This window comes from Betta splendens, chromosome 21, assembly GCF_900634795.4.
Source record: "Betta splendens chromosome 21, fBetSpl5.4, whole genome shotgun sequence".
Taxonomy (NCBI): domain Eukaryota; kingdom Metazoa; phylum Chordata; class Actinopteri; order Anabantiformes; family Osphronemidae; genus Betta; species Betta splendens.
This window is the reverse complement of record NC_040899.1, coordinates 1,900,920-1,919,948: the sequence shown is the minus strand read 5'-3', so window position 1 is coordinate 1,919,948 and position 19,029 is coordinate 1,900,920. Positions and strand designations below refer to the sequence as shown.

Sequence of the window (19,029 nt, the reverse complement as noted above, 5' to 3'; positions counted from 1 at the left end):
ATGAAGCTGTGAAAGGAGCTAGTTTGCTTTCAATATCCTAAAAAAGTGAAACAACAGACATTAAAAGCCACATTTTTATTAGTTCCTGTTGACAGGTGGCGTTTAATCAATTCATAAAAAGTGTTTTTGGGGTTCACCTTCACTGCTCTTGTCTTAAACATACAAAACAATTATAGAAATGAAAAGTCTGTTTAAAAAGTTGAGTTTGATTAAAATACATAAAAAACAACTGTATTATGATAAAGAAACAATTTTGTCTTTAAAGGCCTTTTTGTAGAAACTGGATCCAGGATCTAATACTTCGTCACATCGAATCCACTTTTGGGTTATTTAATAATCCCATCTTGAAAAAAGCTGTTAGAACATGTATAAAAGTCTGGCAGTAAATACTTAAATCAATGTCAAAGTTTGCAAATCAACATAAATTAAAAGGAGAATAAATGACCTGGGGCCCTCACTCTGACCGCCCTTCCTCACACTCCTCGTCCTCCACTGCCGTGTAAATCACCTGGTTCCTGCGTTTGATGATGGGAGTGGTACCTCTGCTGCCAGGATTGGCCGTGTCATCACTGCTGCGTTTTAAGATGCGTGCAGCTGTTGCATCTTCGTCATCGCTCTCACAGAGTCTTTCTGCTCCAGACGGAGGGGGGAACGCTGCTGGGGTCGAGTGGGAGGGAGGCGGAAGGTTCATCAGGCGGGACAGAGGAGTGTCCGTGACATTGCCTTTCGGCTCCGGCAGAACCATTTTGTTTGGTGTGTGAACCGCAGACACCTCATTTTCCTCCACTGCTGCCTTTGACTCTTCCTCTTCTTCCCACTCATCCTCAATGGTGATTTCATCAGGATTGAATGAACTCGACAGTCCTGATGTGTCAGTTGGATACTCACTGGGCTCATCTCCACTTCCTACACTATTTCCATCCTCATCCTCCTTTTCTCCAGTACCACCCTGGAGCCTTTGCATCACGTTGCCTGCCTGTCCCACCTGAGCATAGATGTCTGTGAGACCCAATGTGGCACAGAGCTCTGTCGTCTGAGGGTTGCTGTTGTAGCTCGGGGCAACATACGGCTGGGGCTTGTTGGGGTCGTAGGGTGGAACAGTCTGGCTGAAGTTGTCTGGGATGGAAAGTTCACCATTGAGATCCTCCACCACCTGCATCATACCTGCTTTTGAAGCTCTGAAGTCCCACCTGACAAGTACAGACAGTTGGCATCATGAAATCTGCATGAACCAACTATGTGAGACCAGTGATCTTTGTTAATTTAAAGCAAATGAGAACAGATGAATTTCTTTGCCTCATTTAGTGTTGCATTTAAAGTGTTTCACAAGGTGCCGATCTGATCAAAAAGTGTTGCTCTTGTCCTTGAGACATAAACTAAAACATGTCTCAGTCACATCCCAAAAGAATTTGTCCAATATAAAACAGGTCGAGCTAATGATAGAAGCACATACTGGGATTGCTCCAGTCACAACCGCTTCTTAAAGCCCTGTTTTGTTGTTTGAACAACTGAAGCAGCCTATTTATATCTGTGAGGACTGTTTATGGTTTTTTATAGTCGTCTTTACTTGACAGCTTTAGATCAACTTGTAATTCTAGTAATTAGAAGAAAATACAACCCTTACAGAAAATCAGCATTTCTTAAACTGTTAATTTTTGCTCAAAAATATATCAATAATTATATGTTTACTGCTCGTGCAGGCCATTATTCTCGGGGGGGTTCCATGGATGAGGGGTGGTCCTCTGAAGACTGTTCGTAGATTTCAGAATAGCAAGCCACTCTGGATCATACTCGAGACCCTCAGTCGAACCTGGTCTCTCTGGAACATCAACAATCTGTAAAATAATTGTGTACATTGTTGAAAGGATTACTCTAAACTCTTAAGATTCCAGCTTTTGTTTTTCCCTTCAGAATTGCTCTTACCTGTAAAAAATCTCTGTAGGGCAGACATTTATCCAGAGACAGGAATTTGGTGACACGTGGAGCAGCATTGCCTTTAGGCTAAAGAAATGACCATGTTTTAGAATAAACAGTACAACTGTGAAAAATATATATATACACTGATATTAGCAAAAACTTACCGGATGCTTCATAACAGCAGCAAATTTCACATGAAGATGTGCAGAGAACCAGAAGCTGGGCTGCAGGTGCGCGAGGAGCTCCTCAGCAGCAGGACTCCCCAACGTGTTGGATTCCACTTCCTGACGCAAAAACCTCTTCTTGCGCAACAATTCTTCTGTATTTCCATAATAGTAGATTCCACGGGGCCAGTCGTGACTCATAAAAATATCTATGGGCATCTGGATCTTAAAGGGAATAAATGCCAATAACTCAACATGGAATGTTTTCCAAGTGATAGAAATACTTAACAATACTTAAAGAAAACATGTCTTTACCTGTTTTAGTTTAAAGACGTCGATATTCCTGATGTGGTATGCACTTCGAAGCGTCTCAGGGTTGTATGGCGGGAATTCATGGTGGCCTTAATAAGCACAACCTGCTTGTAACTTATTCACTCAATTTAATCAGTTTACAAATAAAAGTTACCTTTTCTGTAGTCATGTGATTTGAAGATCCCAGATAAACCACCAATTCTGATCCCTCTGCAGCGAACAACACCAGCATAACCTAATCATGTGGGTGACGTTAAGTAAGAACAGACTGAAAGGTAATGGTGACATGTATTATATGTTGGTACCTACCGAGATAATAAATGTTAGGTGCTACCCAGCCTCCATAGGGAAGTTCCTGCAGGTGGTTTGATGCCTCATGGTTCCCTCCTATAAAAATAGTCAGCACTGGAGCCTTCTTCTCTCCAGAGTAGTACCTACAGTCATTATAGTAATATTGAAGCTTCATGGGCTCTCATTTATTTTTTAGAAATTGATAAAACAAGTCTCTCACTTGTAGAAGGTCTGCATCGTTCTGTACTTGGCTGGGACCGCCATGCACTTCATGTCTCCCTCATTTCGAACAGCTTGGAAATCGCCACAGCAAAGCAAAAGGTCTACTTTGACCCCTTCCTTGTTCTCTAGATAAGCAATTGTCTCATAGATCTTATCCAGCTCGCCGTGGCAACAACCCTCTACTGCAACCTTCATACTGGCGGAAAAAGTAAGCTGCAGATGCCCTGAAGTATAAACAAATGAGGGTGGATTAGGATTGTCAATGTCCATATGTATGGATTCCATTTAAACACGGTAAGTAAAACAACCAAACTTCGAACAGATCAGAGCAATGGTTACTAGATCAATTGGCATAATATAGTGGGCATGTTTGCCTAAAAAAATGTTCGTGAATTTCTGTTAATTTAGTAATGTTTGCAGTTCTAGCTCATGGTAGCGCCACGATGTGCACACCCACTTATTACGACACCAGTTAACCTCACAAATGCTGTTATTGCAACGTGCGCTGACCGCATGACTTTCAAAGTGTCTGTGTACTTAGGCGTAGTTACAACGCACAGTTAACACACAACCTTGAAGCTTAAACAGCAGAGCATGCCTTAGCTAGCTAGCTAGCAGTGTTCTGTAACGTCACATCGTGTTAACACATTTCTGTCAGCAAACCTGAACAAACTAATACACATAACTAGTACTTACAGTGGATGGATAACTGAATAGCGTCCGCCTGGTTTATATTCTTAAACCTTACAAACTATTTATTAAAAAGCATGTTTACACTGCAGCTTTGCAAAGGCACAACAGACGAATTTTCCCACCTCGCGTCCACAAGCAGACGCGCATGCGCGCGCATCGTCATAAGCAAAGCCATTTACATTACACAAAGGCAGATTCCACCTAAAATGTGCATAAAGCATTTTTGTTTTCTCATTATTTGGAGAAAATAGAATTATAATTTACATTAAATACCTAATAAATCGACATGTGTTATTTAGTTCTGCGAGTATTACGTGCGTTGTATAAATGTTAATGTATCGAAACTAACTCGGAGGCACGTTAATACGTCACATTTATAAACAAGATTTACCTCACTGGCAACTCCGCGGTCTGTCAGACGGCTCGCCAAGTTAGCGGTGGTGCTTTTTGTTGTGTATCTGCTGCCAATGATCCCAACCACGCCCGTTGAGGAATATAGCTCGCTGTTTTCACAACAACTCCAGCGAGGAGCTCCGTGACTGGGGTGCCGTTACTTTTTAAAAGCCGCTCACAGCAGCTCTGGGGGGCGGAGTGTCTGCAAAGTGGTGCGCCGATTGGGGCGCTCAATCGGGGGACGAGAGATGTCGTGCTTGTTGGAGGCCCCTCTCCGCATCAGTGTGCTATCTGTGAGTGCCGCTGTCATAGTTTTAAGTGGCGTTGACAGATGTGCATCATCGTCACGCCAACAATGACTGGTTAATAATAATTGAGGAGCATCGGTAAGCTAGGAGTTGTAAAACCAGAGGGTTTACTGCTTCTCTTAGCCTACGAGCTAAGTTGCAACATGTAGCAGCGTGCCTACGTAGCTGTTGGAGAGAGCGGTTTCATTCCCGACCTCATCCATAGGGGCGGGAACCTTCTGAACGCGTGCGGACCGAAGCGCGGTTAATGCCCATTCGTCCCGTCGGTGCATGATGGAAGCCAAATGAAACAAACGTAGCTGTCACTGTCACTCGTTAGCAGCTAGCTGGTTGACTGCGCTGTCACCACTCTTCGCTTTGAAATAAAACGTTTTGAAAGAGTTATCAATTAGAAGTTAAAACAAAATTCAGCCATGCACATTGCAAACGTAGTCGCACTACGTTCACCGCAAGCGTAACTATCGTTTCAAGTAACTGCACATAAGCACCTAGCAAGCATGCGGTCAAGCTAACATAGCTAATGTAACTCGCTGGTAGCTTAGCGTCACTAATTAAGGAGTTTTCCCTCTTACTTACATTCTTAGTTCATTTCAATATGAGAGTAATGCGGCTTATTTAATTTGTATCTAAAACTATTTGGCTGAATCTTTTTCTGTTCTTTACAGTGCAAAACAAGACTTGATTGGATTCCAAAGGTGGAATTTAGTTGTTGCAGTGATGAGCAAGGAGACGATCAGTAAAACAGATCGACGCTCTGAGTGAGATGAAAAGGGACATCAAAATAAAACGGGGAATTAAAAGCGATATAGTATTACTATTGCTAATAGGTGACACAATATTTACTGTGTATACAGTGAAGTTAAAGGGTTAATGTCCACTGTTGGTCTGTTTTAATTGCTGTGTTAATTTAATTTAATTTATTTATCTCTGCTTGCTTTTGTTTTTATGATATGAGCTACAGTTAAAGTCACAGATCAGCCACCTGGACTAGAGTGGTGCTGTGCTCGTGCTTTTTTCTGCTGTTGCTAAATGGTGACCAAACAATGAAGAGTCCCAAAACGTAAATCAAAGTTGAATGCTAAGCAGAGGTGCTACAGTACAGACCGTGACGAACGCCCTGTCAGTAGCTCGTCAGCAGCAGTTAGTGTTAGCTGGGTGAGGTTTGCTCCTCTGGGATCACGCGGAAGGTTCTGATTGTCAGTGATATAAACAGTTTTCTGGTGTCACATGCAACATATTCTACTGACGCGGGTTTATGTGATTGTTTGTGTATATGTATGTGTGTGGCTGCAAGCAAGAAACATGGATGAGATAAATCTTTAAATAGCTTTCTAAAATTCATTTATATTTTCAGTAATTTTTGATATTTGCATTAAAAAGATCAGTTTTTCAAATCATGCAATTCACACTCTTTTAATAATGTCATTAAAATACTGGGTGAAGTCTAATGAAATATGCCATTTTTATTTCTGTGCTCATGCAGGAAGTCACTGCCACTAGTCGCCATTATGTTGACCGACTGTTCGACCCCGACCCACAGAAAGTGCTGCAGGGAGTCATGTGAGTCCAGCATCATTACGTGGTGTATGTCTCTTAGCATGAGCCGGTTCACTTGCTCTGTCATGTATTAGTAATATTCAGAGGTTGTTGGCTACAGCTCCTAATAAAAGTACCTTGGAACTGGAAAACTAGAACTCCTGTATAAAACATTACTTATGGTGCAATACAAGCTGTGTTTACTTTCATGTTCATCGCTCTCTCATCGTCCCTTACTCTCCCCCTCGTCTGCAGTGACCTGGACCGAGTATTTTGTCTCTATTTTTAACTTCCAACTAGCTCTGGTTACGTACTGCTCTACTAGCCGTGCACCTGACTGATTTGAACGCCTGCTCCAGCTGTACTTTTCCACTAGCCTCACCTGCTATTTGATATCACTGGATTCACTTGTAGAACAGGGAAATAGCTGCATTGGAGGGGAAAATGCAATGAACACAAACAAACACTCATTCTGTGTCACATAAGAACATGTTGTACCTCCTCCCTTTTTGCCTGTAATTTAACATCTTTTCTCTCCTACACCCACAGTATGCATATTGCTTGTATCGTACTTGAAAATAGATACATTGTGGACGTAGGAGGTCAGATGGACTATTGAAATGTTTGCTGCTCGTGTTAAAGTCTGTTTGTCATGGTGGCTTGAAATGCGTGTTCACCTGTGTGTGTCTGCCTTCACAGTGACATGAAGAATGCCGTCATCGGAAACAACAAGCAGAAAGCCAATCTGATTGTCCTTGGAGCTGTGCCCAGGTACGTCCCCACTCACCTCTCTGCTTTCACTCTGTCTCAGTTTCTGTTGTTGATGACATGCGCACTGAACAAGGCTCATATTCTGTCCACACTTCAATGCTGCTCCCTCTATTTCCTCATCAGGCTCTTGTTCCCATATTACATGTTCCACATGTAATATGGGAACATGTAATATGGGAATGCTTCCAACACATTCCATCCATTACCAATATCATACATCAAATACATTTTTGGCAGATTGTAAATAAAATAAAAAATAAATATTAAAGCAGGAAAGTAGCATATACTTGGTCATAGATAAGACATTGTTTAGCCAACAGCTGTTATATTAAGTTACATTCACTGTGATATTTGGTTCCAGGTTACTATACCTGCTGCAGCAAAGCTCGTCCAGTCTGGAGCTGAGGACTGAGTGTGCTGTGGTGCTGGGAAGCTTAGCCATGGGCACAGAGAACAACATCAAGTCCCTGGTGGATTGTCACACCATCCCTGCTCTTCTCCAAGGTTTAAACACACTTGTGTGCAAATACTGCCTGCAGAAGTCAACAGCTATTAGCGTGAGCACACTCAGGCCTATGTACCTGTGTTTGTGCCTGCAGGTCTCCTGTGTCCGGACTTGATCTTCATTGAAGCTTGTCTTCGCTGTCTTAGAACCGTCTTCATCAGTCCTGTTACCCCTGTGCAGTTGCTCTATACTGTAGGTTGTCTAATACCAGAATAGCAAGGACGTAATGGCACATTGTTCACGACATGTTACACAAAGGTGAAGCTCACATAGTTTCTATCTAATTTGTGCTTTTGTTTTTAGGATCCCACTGTGATCCCTCATCTAATGTCTCTACTCAGCCGCTCTCAGAGAACCCAGGAGTACATCACGCAAATCTTCTCCCACTGTTGTAAGGTATTTGTTGGTATTTGGTCACACACAGACACAATGGATTGAATCACATCTGTAACTGAACCAAAGTCCTCTGATTGGATGTTCGCTGTCTCCAGACCCCAGAGCACCAGACTGTTCTTTTCAACCACGGTGCCATCCAGAACATCGCCCCCTTGCTCATCTCACCCTCTTATAAGGTATATGGCTGCCTCTCTGTGAGAGTATTTCTTTACTAACATGTATGGCCCCACCTTTATTCTGCTTTCTCCCACATGACTCCCCAGGTCCGGATGCAGGCGTTAAAGTGTTTCTCAGTCTTGGCTTATGAGAACACTCAGGTCTCCATGACACTGGTGAATGGTGAGTCTCTGTCAGTCTTCATGTCTGTCTTCATAGCTTCTCTCTGTTTATCTGTATTGTTTCTGTTGCCAGTGCTGGTGGATGGTGAGCTGCTTTCTCAGGTATTTGTCAGAATGATGCAAAGGGATCAGCCCATTGAAATGCAGCTAACGGCAGCCAAATGGTTAGTGGCATCAACTTGTCTTAACACTGTTCATTAAACATGACTATTTCTTGTTCAGCTTCTTCTTCTTCTTGTGTCCCAGTTTAACGTACATGTGTCGAGCGGGTGCCATCAGGACAGATGACAGCTGCATAGTACTAAAGGTGACGTTTGACTTGTTAGTAACAGTGAATCATCAGTGGTACTTCTTAATTTACCTGTGACGTGTCTTGGACCTAGACCCTGCCGTGCCTCGTGCGGATGTGCAGTAAAGAGCATCTGCTGGAGGAGAGGGTCGAGGGTGCAGAGACGCTGGCATACCTGATGGAGCCAGATGTGGAGCTGCAGAGGATTGCCAGCACCACTGATCACCTGGTGGCCATGTTGGCTGACTACTTCAAATACCCCAGCTCTGTGTCTGCCATCACTGACATTAAGAGGGTGGGTTGGTGGTCCTGAGCGGGCGCCCTGATTTGGTGGTGTGAGGAGAAGCAGGCATTTAGGGCTGTGACATTATTTGCCTAGACCAGTGGCCACATCTATACCTGCAACAGACCAGCAGTCTGCATCCAGTATTATTTGTGGGCCAGTGGTTTAAGACAAATACTCATCTCAACCTATTCATTCTCTCTGTCACTTGCAGCTGGACCATGACCTGAAACATGCACATGAGCTAAGACAAGCTGCTTTCAGACTTTACGCCTCCCTGGGCTCAAACGACGAGGACATCCGCAAGAAGGTGACTCTCCAATGCTCCACGTGTAATTGTTTGTAAATGTGATTTTGTGCCTGTTATTGTGACAGATCTCTTCTCAGATCACAGAGACAGAAAACATGATGGATAGGATAGTCAGCGGCCTGTCAGAATCCAGCATTAAAGTCCGTTTGGCAGCAGTCAGGTATGTTTAAGTCAACATAACTATTATTTTTACCTATAAACTTCGTAAATGATTCTTACTTTTGTTTTGGCCAGGTGTCTTCACAGTCTTTCGCGGTCGGTGCAGCAACTGAGGACAAGTTTCCATGACCACGCAGTGTGGAAACCTCTGATGAAGGTCAGTGAAGTCCGTCAGCACACTGCAGCTGAATCCATCCAGGCCTTTACTGACCTGCTGTGTGTTTGTTATATGCAGCTGCTGCAGAACGCTCCAGATGAAGTCCTGGTCATGGCCTCTTCTACACTATGCAATTTACTACTTGAGTTCTCACCTAGCAAGGAGGTACATGCATGAGTTACCTAAAAACATCATCTAGGTGTTGCATGTTGTGATGAACCTGCACATAAATCATGGTACAGTGAATGTTACACCACTGTTGTTGTGTATGCAGCCCATCTTGGAGTCAGGGGTGATTGAATTACTATGCAGTCTGACCCAGAGTGACAGTCCTGCACTGAGGGTCAACGGGATCTGGGCTCTGATGGTAAGAAAGAGAATTTTTTGATCTGGACCGTCTGGGTCTATTTTTATAAAGTGTTTCCTATTGTTGAGCTTTTTCTGCTCTTGTAAAACACAAGTCTCTGGTCTGTCTCTTTGTCATACTAAGAACATGGCGTTCCAGGCTGATCAGAAGGTGAAGGTGGAGATAGTACGGTGTTTGGGTACAGAACAGTTGTTCCGGCTGTTGTCGGACCCAGACGCCAACGTGCTAATGAAAACCCTTGGTTTGCTGCGTAATCTGCTGTCAACACGTCCGGTGAGAGTCACACGAGTAGAATAAGAGACTTAAAGCATTTGCCCTTTGTCTGCAGGTTTCGCTGTGGGTTCAGGGCAGATCAGAGTCGCTTTAGTACAGCATTGTGTCAGAGAGTCTGATCCAGACTCTCTGATCCAGACTCTCTAGCCTGTTCTGAATGTGTCCCAGTTTGTGCTGCATTTGCATACGTTTTGCACACTAAGTCTCTGCTGCTTCCTCGTCATGTCAGCACATCGACCAGATCATGAGTTCTCATGGGAAGCAGATAATGCAGGCGGTGACCTTGATCCTGGAAGCAGAGCACAGTATAGAGGTCAAAGAACAGGTGAGCAGGATTCACCCAAAGACTCTGGGGTTCATTCTCCACCGATGCTGTGGTATTTACAAAGCCAGGATCAGTTCATTCACATTAGATCGTATGTTTTTTTTTATGTCAGACACTCTGCATCTTGGCCAACATCGCTGATGGCAACACAGCCAAGGAACTCATCATGACCAACGACGACATGCTCCAGAAAATCAAGTTCTACATGGTACTGTATGAAACACTCCCTACTGTAGCTCCACGTGAAATTGTAGACGCTCCTGTCGCACGTGTGTCACTTCAGTGTTTTCATCCATTTTTATTTAACTTTTTTGTTCCCACAGGAGCATTTGAATGTGAAGCTGCAGCTCGCTGCCACTTTCTGTGTCTCCAACCTTATCTGGAATGAGGAGGATGGTAAGACACACACCACAGAAAGGGCAGGGCATGTAGAGGAGCAGGGGGAGAGGAGGCTGCATGTTATTCTATAAATGACTGTGACCTGGTTACTTGGGTAGATGTGAGGCGGCTTGGGATGAAACGGCCTCCGTTTACAAATCACAAATCAACATGTTCTTACTTCACAACGTAGAAGCACAACAATGTCTCGGCAAACGAAGCGTTGCTGTGGACAGCGGTGTGATGAGTCTCTTTCCATCAGGTTCTCAGGAGCGGCAGGACAAACTGAGGGAGCTGGGCTTCGTGGACAGCCTGCACAAACTGACCCTGGCCTCTGACTCCACCCTCAGTGACAGGTGAGTGAGACGGAACATCCAGGCCTTTAAAGCTGAGCCCAGTGAATCGACGTCTGTGTCTGTGTCTGTGTCTCAGAGCGAAGACGGCGATGCAGCAGTACCTGGCGTGACCGCCGAGGACACCGCTGCTCTACTGGCAGCCTGACTAACAATCACTGGGAGGACTCCTGCCCTGGGTTATTTTTGATTTTGTTGCACAAAGACACCTTTTGGATCTTCTGTTGGAGCTGTGACTGGCCTCCCTTCACTAAGCACCCTCCAACTCAACAGGACTGCGTTTGTGGAATCGACGGTTCGGACGTTTTTTCTTTAGTGGGATTTTTTTGTGCAGCAGCGGTGCTTCTGGACTCCCATTGAGGAGATTATTGTTGACTGAGGTGTGATGCAAGCATGGCTGTAGGACAGCAAAGCTTCTCAGCTTATTTTTTTAATTTGTAACTAATATTGATATCTACGTTTCCTTTAGGCACCACAAGCAAGGACACATTTGAAAAGACTGCCTATTTAGAAGTTTTGGGTGTTTTCATTTTTGTGGATACATACCTCGTAAATATATAAATATAAACAAATATATATTTTTGGATTTTTATTTTTCCCCTGACCCTCATCTTGTTTTTACCTCTCTGAACTACAGTACAGTTCTCAGCACAGTAGGTCACATTGTCCACACATGAGGTGAATAAGGAAACAAGTGTAACTGCCCTGATTTATTTTTTTCACCGTGGTTGTTCTGCCTGCACCAGCGCCTGTCGCCTTCATCCAAACACCCTAATCCTAATGGAAAATGTTTTTCCAGAGCTAATGGCACTTACTCCGACTGGCCCGGTTACTAATTCACAGGCCCGAGCACACAGACCACCAGAGATCCAAGGATGAATGTATCCTCACACCTCTGAATAGGATGTCAGTTGCTGTTTCTGCGTTCGCTCTGCAGCCGCGCTTGTCAGAACAGAGAAATAAAATTCCCAGAGCTCCTGGGTTTTATTTCTACTGATGTGTTTTGAAAAGCATGCAAGGACAGAATAAAAGAACAATTTGAGACTAAACCCTGGAGGGTGAAGGCGCCGAGTGCAGCCGCAGCAGAATCACGTGCTACATCGTGTTTAGTCCCTCTATCATATAATTTATTCTCCCATCAGGATATTTCCAGTGTTGTTCTTTGACATTTTAAACTTCCTGAAGCGCTGATAGAATGAATGTTGCCATTGAAAATATATGCAGACATGAAGGATTGCCGTGTTGCGTTTTATTCCTCCAGAGGGTGTAGCGTGGACCTTTTCAGACTGTTCAGCGCTGTGCCTTAACGTCTGCAGTCGGACGCAGCCACCAAGCAAAGCCCTCTAATCTGCATTATTAAAAAAAATGCATATGAACACTTAGAGAATTCTGCAGCTTTGTTTTTGTCTGAACAACAAACTGAAATTGAAAAGATATTTTGTTTGCCACGGTAGAAACCACAAGTCCTAGACTTCATTCACTGGCGACTAGTGCTCTCAGCTCTGCAGCACATGAAGCTGCAGAGCTGAGAGCACTTGTTTGGCAGTTGACTCATTGTCATGTGGATTGTTGAGAGCCTTCAAAACTCTAGGAAATGAAGCAAACCTCTAAGGCACAAACAGGGGCTGATGGTTCCAGGAGCAGCACAGGAGCCTGAGATCATACAAAACAACACTTCTTTATTGTTGTACATCATGTAATCCTGTTTTATGTAACAGCATTTAATAAAATACATCTGAAACCCAGCGGCCGCCGTCAGGGCAGGCGTCAGTCCACTCCAGCCCCTCGACGTCTAAAAGCAGGCACATTCCTCATGCAAAAAGCTTTGACATGCATTTGATTGGAACCCTGCAGCCACGACCCCCGGACCACCCCACCTCGAATACCCAGAGGGTTCTGAGCTCCACAGACGTCTACAGGAGTTCTGGTCTGTGTGTCTGAGTTCGTTTCCCAGCTTTACAAAATAGAAAGCAGAAATCTGAAGAAAGCAAACCCAACCAATGGAAGTCCTGAGACCTCCAAGTTCCCCAGCTCAGTTCGTAGGTGGGGGTTAGGCCGTATCGGTGTACGCTGACAATGGGGCTGTAGATGAACGATGCGTGTGCTACATAGGAACAGGAAGGTCTGGAGCAATTCCATTCATGCTGAATATGTAAACAGTCGTCTTCCTCTCACTAGGGCTGGAAGTGAAGTCCTTTCAGATTAGTGAAAATTCTTTGATGTAATATCGATTCTTTAAGTCAGATCTGTGCTCTTTTGATGCAGTGTGGTAAAATATCGTGGAGCACGAACATCTGTCTGCAGACGTCAGACCTGAGTTCACACAACAGAACAGAACCAGTTTCTCATCAGTAAAGTCTGTGTAGCTGCACAGGAACGTTTGTTTTCTTCTGGGCCGCCCTAAAATTTGATCATTAACAAAATTATCACGTTGCTCACTTGTTCCAGCAAAATGGTTTTTGCAACATTGGTTTTTATCTGGTGACGAATCAAATGAGTCGATTCAGGACTTTGAGAATCAAGCTCCAGCCCTAGTGTGTTTGTCTCCCCTCCACGTGCAGTTCCACAGCCTAAAATAAAGAGTTCCTCTTCGGTGCAGGCGTTGGCTGGAGGTGGCGTAATGGCTTTCTGTTTGACTCGGACTTCAGTCTGGTTGATGGGAGAAGGCACACGCGGCTGGATGGCTAAAGCTCAGGAGTGATGTGGGGAGTCCCTATACAGTGTGATCAGGCTGGTTGCAAACGCTCACGTGGCGATAACACGGGGTTGATGGTCTCAGTGTTCGCTTCACGCCTCCCATGAACCTCAGGTTTGTCTTTGGCACAGAGCCCCTCCCTGCAGCCCAGACCACGTCTTCCTCTGGTGGGAGTGATTCTGACATGATGATTTGGTTCCACCTCCACCAGCCCAAAGGCACACAGGCCCAGAGCCCCACGGACCAGGCAGACGGCTTTGTGTGTGTGACCTGATGCGAGACTGAATGTTTACATTTGTGGTCTCGTTGCAGTGTCTCAGATCATGTGACTTGGGTTAAGACATGTTTCTTGCTAGGATATTTGTGAGAATCTGCCCTTTGGAAGGAGGCGACATTCGGGGTTCGACAAGCAATGACCGGTCGTTCAATATGATGCAGGAGCTAAAGTAAAACTGGTTCCAGGATCCGATGAGTCGGACGCTGATACTGAGACAGTGTGTGCTGTGGCAGTTCTTCATATCTGTCAGTTGAAATGTTCTCCTCCTCTGTTCTGTTCAATGTTAAAGCATGTTCTGCTTTAACATGCTGGCTCATCTTCATCGATGAAGCTGATGTGCTCCGTGGAGGACTTACCCTCCTCCGCTTGTCGCCGCCGCTCCTGCATCTCCAGCTCCTGAGAGGAAGGACGGGTTTCCTCCAGATGCAGCTGGGACTTACACCAGGGGACAGTGTGGGCGTCTCCCTGCCTTCTCATCACACTGACGAAGTCCAGAGACACAGGCAGAGAGACGGTGGAGGGATGCAGGGACACTGTGGGGGAGATCAGACAAACGGGAGGTGAAGGCCTCAACCCACGATCTCCAGGGGAGGATGTGAGCGACGGGGGAGCTGAGCAGTGTGAGGACAGGGGAGGCAGCGTGTCCTGGGAGGAGGGTGGGGGGAGCAGGCCTCTGCCAGGCCGGGACGGGTGCGGGCCTTGACAGGGAGAAAGGGACGGAGACGAGGACAGCGACATGGAGAAGGACAGAGAGGGTGACGCGTGAGGAGGGTGGTTCCGCAGAGACGGCACACACATCCCGTTACTGGACGACGCGTGGAGGCTCCGAGGAACCGGGCATCCGTCTGGAGCTGCCTCCTCAGCTGAGGGGTGGTCCTCGGGGGGTCTGGGCGGGGGCTGTGGTGCTGCTGACTGACGTGAATCAGGCGTTTTTGGTGAGTGAGGAGTTGGGAGAAGGCATCCTGGCAAATCCACCCCCTCCGTGTCTCCACTGTCCAACAGGGACTGAGTGTCCGGCCTCTGCAGGGGGCAGAGCGTGGTGGGGGGGGGCACGCTTACGTTTGGCATCATGCTCGTGAGCGGTAGCTGCTGCGGTGGCGCCTGGAGCAGAGGCCGGAGCAGGCGCGTCATCTCCTGCAGCTCCTGACTGAGCACTGACACTTGTTTGGAGAGGCTGTTCATCTGTGTGAAGGACAGAGACAGAGTCAGTGAAGGTCAGTGAAGGTGAGTGAAGGAGCATCACGGTGCTCAAAGAAGAACGCTTCCACCGAGGGCTGAACTCAGCCAGCAGACTACATGCAGTTTAAGGAATAAGTGTTCTGGTGAATGGCCACAGGGTGGCGCTATGAGATTCACAGTCTCCTGTTTAAGCCAAGATAAATATTAATGGGAATATTCTGTGCAGAGCTTTTCTAGATGCGATGCAGATGCATGGACGTGTCGACACTCACCTCCTCCGTCAGTTTGGACACGCTCTGCTTGATCTCCGTCTGCTCCCGGATCCCTACACACACACACACACACACACACACACACACACACACACACACACACACACACACACACACACACACACATGAACAGCAGCCCAGTGGGTCAGAAACCTGACACCGTGCTCGTTGCCGTGCTTTACCCGGATACGGGGAGGGCGGCGCCGCGGGCGACAGGCCGGGGCTGAACTCGAACTTCTGTGACGAGGTGGAGCTGCTCTCCGTTTCTATGCCGTCCACGAATCTGTGCGCGAGGAGAGAGAAGTGGAGGGGCGTTAATTACAGCGTGCAGCTCCATCAGCAGCTTTAGTTCATGCTGCGGATGGGGTGTTATTAGTCCATGTGTTTACTTCCCATGCACACACCCCCATCCAGTGTGAAAGCCTATTCAGCATCCTTCAGCAGCCGGGCCCCATGTGACCGCCTCCAGCAGCAGCGCCACGTTCTGCTGGTTGCCATGGCAGCCAGACACGGATGCTGCAGCCCCTGCTCCTCCTCCCACTGACCTGTGTGCGTGTTGCTCACCTGGGGCTGAGCTCGGGCGGCGCGCTGCTGAAGCTGACCACCGGTATCTGCAGGGAGGTGGGCCGCGGGTGCTCGGACGGGGCGCGGAAGGGCCTCGGCGGCAGCAGAGGGGAGCGCAGCGGCGAGTTGAGCCCCCTGCTGAGACGCAGCGGGGAGCGCGGCGCGCGGGACACCGAGTGTTGCTCCTCGTCGACCTCCTCGTCCTCACGGATGGACGGCAGCTTCTTCACCAAGCCGCCGTTACTCTCCCAGTCCACCTGAGGGGAGCAGAGCAGCAAACCAAGCCACAGTCAGTGCTGGCGACCAGAGCAGGCGCAGTGACACGGACGGCACAGCAGGGGGCGCTCACACGCTGAACGTGAGGCAGCACGTTTCGTCCAGACAACAGAATCCAGTGATGGATGCTCACAGTTGCTGTGGGAGGTTTCTGAGCCGATTCTCAGCCAGAGTTGAACTGGTTTTACATCATTTCACACCAGTTCAGCAAAGTCAGTTAAAATCCTTTGGATCCAAACTTCCTGTTTCTGTCTGTGTTGCTTTTCATTTTCTGGCGCAGTGAGTTAACAAAGAATAGACTCATCAGACAATGAGAGATGTGGGAGGTGAGGATACAAAGGGAAAGTGTTCCAACACGCACTGTGGTGCAGAGTTCAGAGCTGCTCCAGTGGTTTTCACAGATGGGACGTGGAAGCGGTTCATGGCAGAGTAGACGGTTCTGGTCCACAACCTGTGAACGCGCTCTGAAACACCACCTATTCTACCGCTGCTCGTTGGCTCCCGTCGCTGTCGTGCCACGTTTAGCTCAGACTGCTGCGGTGCCGTTTGCTCCTCGCTCCTCGTCTCCTGAGCGCACGCCGTCACGCGCTCCCGGCAGTGACACTTGCCCCCGTTCTCCATCAGCACAGCCCCTGCTTATGAATTGCATAATTGATTGAGTGTTCAGCGTTGATGTGGGGTCACTGAAACCTCCAGAAATCACTAAACCAACAGAACTTCAGTTTGTGACTCAACCAGAAAATGTTAAAGTGATAAAGATGAAGGAACGTCAGGAAGTGGAGCAGAACGGAGCGCTCCATCCAGATGTGGCTGTTGCGTTCCACGCCCAGACGTCTTCTTGTTGGAGCCTTGAGTGATGAATTAGTTTCTTATCTTATCATGCAGATGAGCCCACACCCTCCCCTGCCTCTCCCACTCTCCCCTCGCCTCCCTGACCCCCCCTCCCGTGCCGCCGTAATGTATTTTTAGCTCTCTGCTTCTAATCTTAGCTCCCAGTGCCACAGGAACACGAGCAGCGCTGCGATGCGGGGGCGCGTCGGCGCGTGTGAAGGAGTGGGAGTAGTGAAGTTTGCACCGTGTTGTGTGCGTGTGCGTGTAGAAGTTGGTCTCTGCACGTGCTCCGAGGTGTGTGTCCAGTCTGCAGCGTCGGCTCAGTGCTCCTGCACGTTGCATTTCCCTCCCAAGGCTGCGGGGCCACGACAGCCAGGCGGCAGCCGTGAATCACAGGGCAGAGACCTGAACAACGCTTTCATCATCTTCAGACTAAACCTGCCTCCTCCATGAACCGCGTCCACATTTCATGGTGCTGTTTGTCAGTTCTTCCTCCTCATCATCCTCAGTTCTCTGGGAACCGTCTGCTACGGGGTTGTTATGAGTGGTCTTCAGCCGGACGTCTGCAGGCTTCTCGCTGTACATGCATATGCAGCCTGCTCGCTGGGCTGCAGGTACCAGGGCTGTGCATACGCAAGCAGCACATCTGGGATACGAGCGGCAGCTTGTGCTTCTGGAGCCACACATCCTCCAGACAGTTTGGCTGCACAATCACGTTTGCACCGAGTGTGCTGGCTCTGCAGAAACAATGGGCACTGCAGAGGGAAGGCAGGGATACGAGGCTCCCCTCCCCATCACCACCTCCTCCTCCTCCTCGGCTGAGCTATTTATATCAGGCAGGATCCAATCTTAGCAGCAGCTGCGGGGGACACAGCCAGTGAGGGAGAGCCCGTGCTTCCCCCCGCCTTATTTTTAGCAGCGGGCGGCTTCAAACAGCAGCGCTGAGCTATTCTTATCCCTGTTTTTGCTCCCTCGCTGCTTGTGCTGCACCAGCGCGTGTTCGACTGGGAAGAGCCCTTCAAGGCGACGTTAACCTTCTGAGGTGCCATCACTCACAGGGCTGCGATCGTTAATGTAAAGGAGGATTACGTGCCACTGGCTGCTGGTCCGCCTCGTCACAAGGTGGCGCTCTAACCTGCAGGTTCAGCTTGACGGTACTCACATCGGCCCCGTGGCCTTCGCGCAGGTTGTAGGTCAGGTCGTGCTGAATCTCGCTGACGAACTTCTGGGCGTACTCTGGGTAGAGACGCAGCACCTCGCGCAGGCCTTTCAGGCTGATGTACTGCAGGTCACAGTAGGTCAGGGCCTTGACGTTGGCGTTGGTTTTGATCACCTGCTCCTTCGTCAGCGAGTCGGAGCCGATCAGGTCTCCTTTACCTGGGGAGGTGCACGGAGGCTCAGAATTAACACCATCATCGAGTTCAAGCTGATTCTAATAAACAAGGCTGAAGTTGCAGCATGTGGTTGTTGTCTTGACCTTTCACTCCTTTTTTCTACCTGTAAACAACACACAGAACATTTCACACGAGGCACGAGGCTTCACCTGACAAAGCCACAGCTCAGAGCAGAGCAGAGAGGGAACAGGGGTGAGACGGGTGAGGTGATGGAGAGGGGAGGGGGAGAAGACAGGAAGGCGACGCAGAGGGAGAAGCTGCAGCCTCCAACGCTCGGAGTGAGGAGGAACAAATGAGGAAGGAAGGACCGCGCTTCATTTGGCAGGAGAGCTCTCAACCCTCCGCCTCCCACCCCCTGCTCCGGCTTCACCTGTCTTTGTCACAGAGATGATGGGCGGCAGCGGAGGGTGGCGCTCGCTCATCATCACAGCAGCCTCTAAAGGAACATTTAGCAATTTAAAGCTGTGTGTGTTTGGCTTCTAGTATTCAGTGAACATTTACACTATTATTGTGGAACTAAATGCTCAGTGGGACGATGTCTGCCTCCAACAGGAGTAATGAAAGAGTCTCACACCATTACGTCCATCATAAATAACATCCTCCATATGTTCCACTGGTTTAGTGTCATAATAAAATGATATCGACTTAGAAATGTAGACAGTTTAAAACGAGATGAACACAAATAACCAAAGAGAAATAAATAAAGGCAGCAAGTGGTTCAGACAGACTCACTCTACCAGTGTGTGTGTGTGTGTGTGTGTGTGTGTGTGCGTGTGTGCGTGTGTGCGTGTGTGCGTGTGT

At 47.6% G+C, this 19,029-nt stretch overlaps 3 protein-coding genes across 4 annotated transcripts in view; 1 reads left to right on the top strand and 2 right to left on the bottom strand.

The window, feature by feature from the left end:
- Nucleotides 1–60: 60 nt before the first annotated feature.
- Nucleotides 61–4,130, bottom strand: dbr1 (debranching RNA lariats 1). 2 transcript variants are annotated; one of them, XM_029136940.2, is made up of 9 exons: nucleotides 3,991–4,130; nucleotides 2,905–3,130; nucleotides 2,703–2,827; nucleotides 2,548–2,628; nucleotides 2,397–2,482; nucleotides 2,082–2,306; nucleotides 1,924–2,001; nucleotides 1,690–1,835; nucleotides 61–1,190 (listed from the first exon to the last, which is right to left on the bottom strand). In XM_029136940.2, the coding sequence occupies exons 2-9, from the start codon at nucleotides 3,099–3,101 to the stop codon at nucleotides 455–457; spliced, it is 1,674 nt and encodes a 557-aa protein (XP_028992773.1). In that variant the 5' UTR covers nucleotides 3,102–3,130; nucleotides 3,991–4,130; the 3' UTR covers nucleotides 61–454. The 2 variants fall into 2 exon arrangements, with proteins under 2 accessions (XP_028992773.1, XP_028992772.1); XM_029136939.3 differs by lacking the exon at nucleotides 3,991–4,130 and adding an exon at nucleotides 3,603–3,762.
- A 21-nt stretch (nucleotides 4,131–4,151) lies between these two features.
- armc8 (armadillo repeat containing 8) lies at nucleotides 4,152–11,975 on the top strand. The gene is made up of 22 exons (XM_029136936.3): nucleotides 4,152–4,285; nucleotides 5,784–5,860; nucleotides 6,536–6,607; nucleotides 6,969–7,111; nucleotides 7,207–7,304; nucleotides 7,416–7,508; nucleotides 7,604–7,684; nucleotides 7,772–7,847; nucleotides 7,920–8,010; nucleotides 8,093–8,153; nucleotides 8,230–8,430; nucleotides 8,633–8,728; nucleotides 8,806–8,888; nucleotides 8,963–9,044; nucleotides 9,123–9,209; nucleotides 9,319–9,411; nucleotides 9,535–9,684; nucleotides 9,914–10,009; nucleotides 10,122–10,217; nucleotides 10,333–10,405; nucleotides 10,650–10,743; nucleotides 10,820–11,975. Exons 1-22 carry the CDS (start codon nucleotides 4,241–4,243, stop codon nucleotides 10,851–10,853), a joined length of 2,022 nt encoding a protein of 673 aa, XP_028992769.1. The 5' UTR covers nucleotides 4,152–4,240; the 3' UTR covers nucleotides 10,854–11,975.
- A 424-nt stretch (nucleotides 11,976–12,399) lies between these two features.
- The window catches only part of kcnh3 (potassium voltage-gated channel, subfamily H (eag-related), member 3), a 55,350-nt gene continuing 48,720 nt past the window's right edge, over nucleotides 12,400–19,029 (bottom strand). Inside the window, exons 11-15 of the mRNA XM_029136929.3 lie at nucleotides 17,997–18,211; nucleotides 15,728–15,984; nucleotides 15,346–15,446; nucleotides 15,164–15,216; nucleotides 12,400–14,894 (exon numbers count right to left, since the gene is read on the bottom strand). Coding sequence (XP_028992762.1) covers nucleotides 14,013–14,894; nucleotides 15,164–15,216; nucleotides 15,346–15,446; nucleotides 15,728–15,984; nucleotides 17,997–18,211 — 1,508 coding nt within the window. The 3' untranslated portion in view covers nucleotides 12,400–14,012. The remainder of the gene's footprint in view (nucleotides 14,895–15,163; nucleotides 15,217–15,345; nucleotides 15,447–15,727; nucleotides 15,985–17,996; nucleotides 18,212–19,029) is intronic.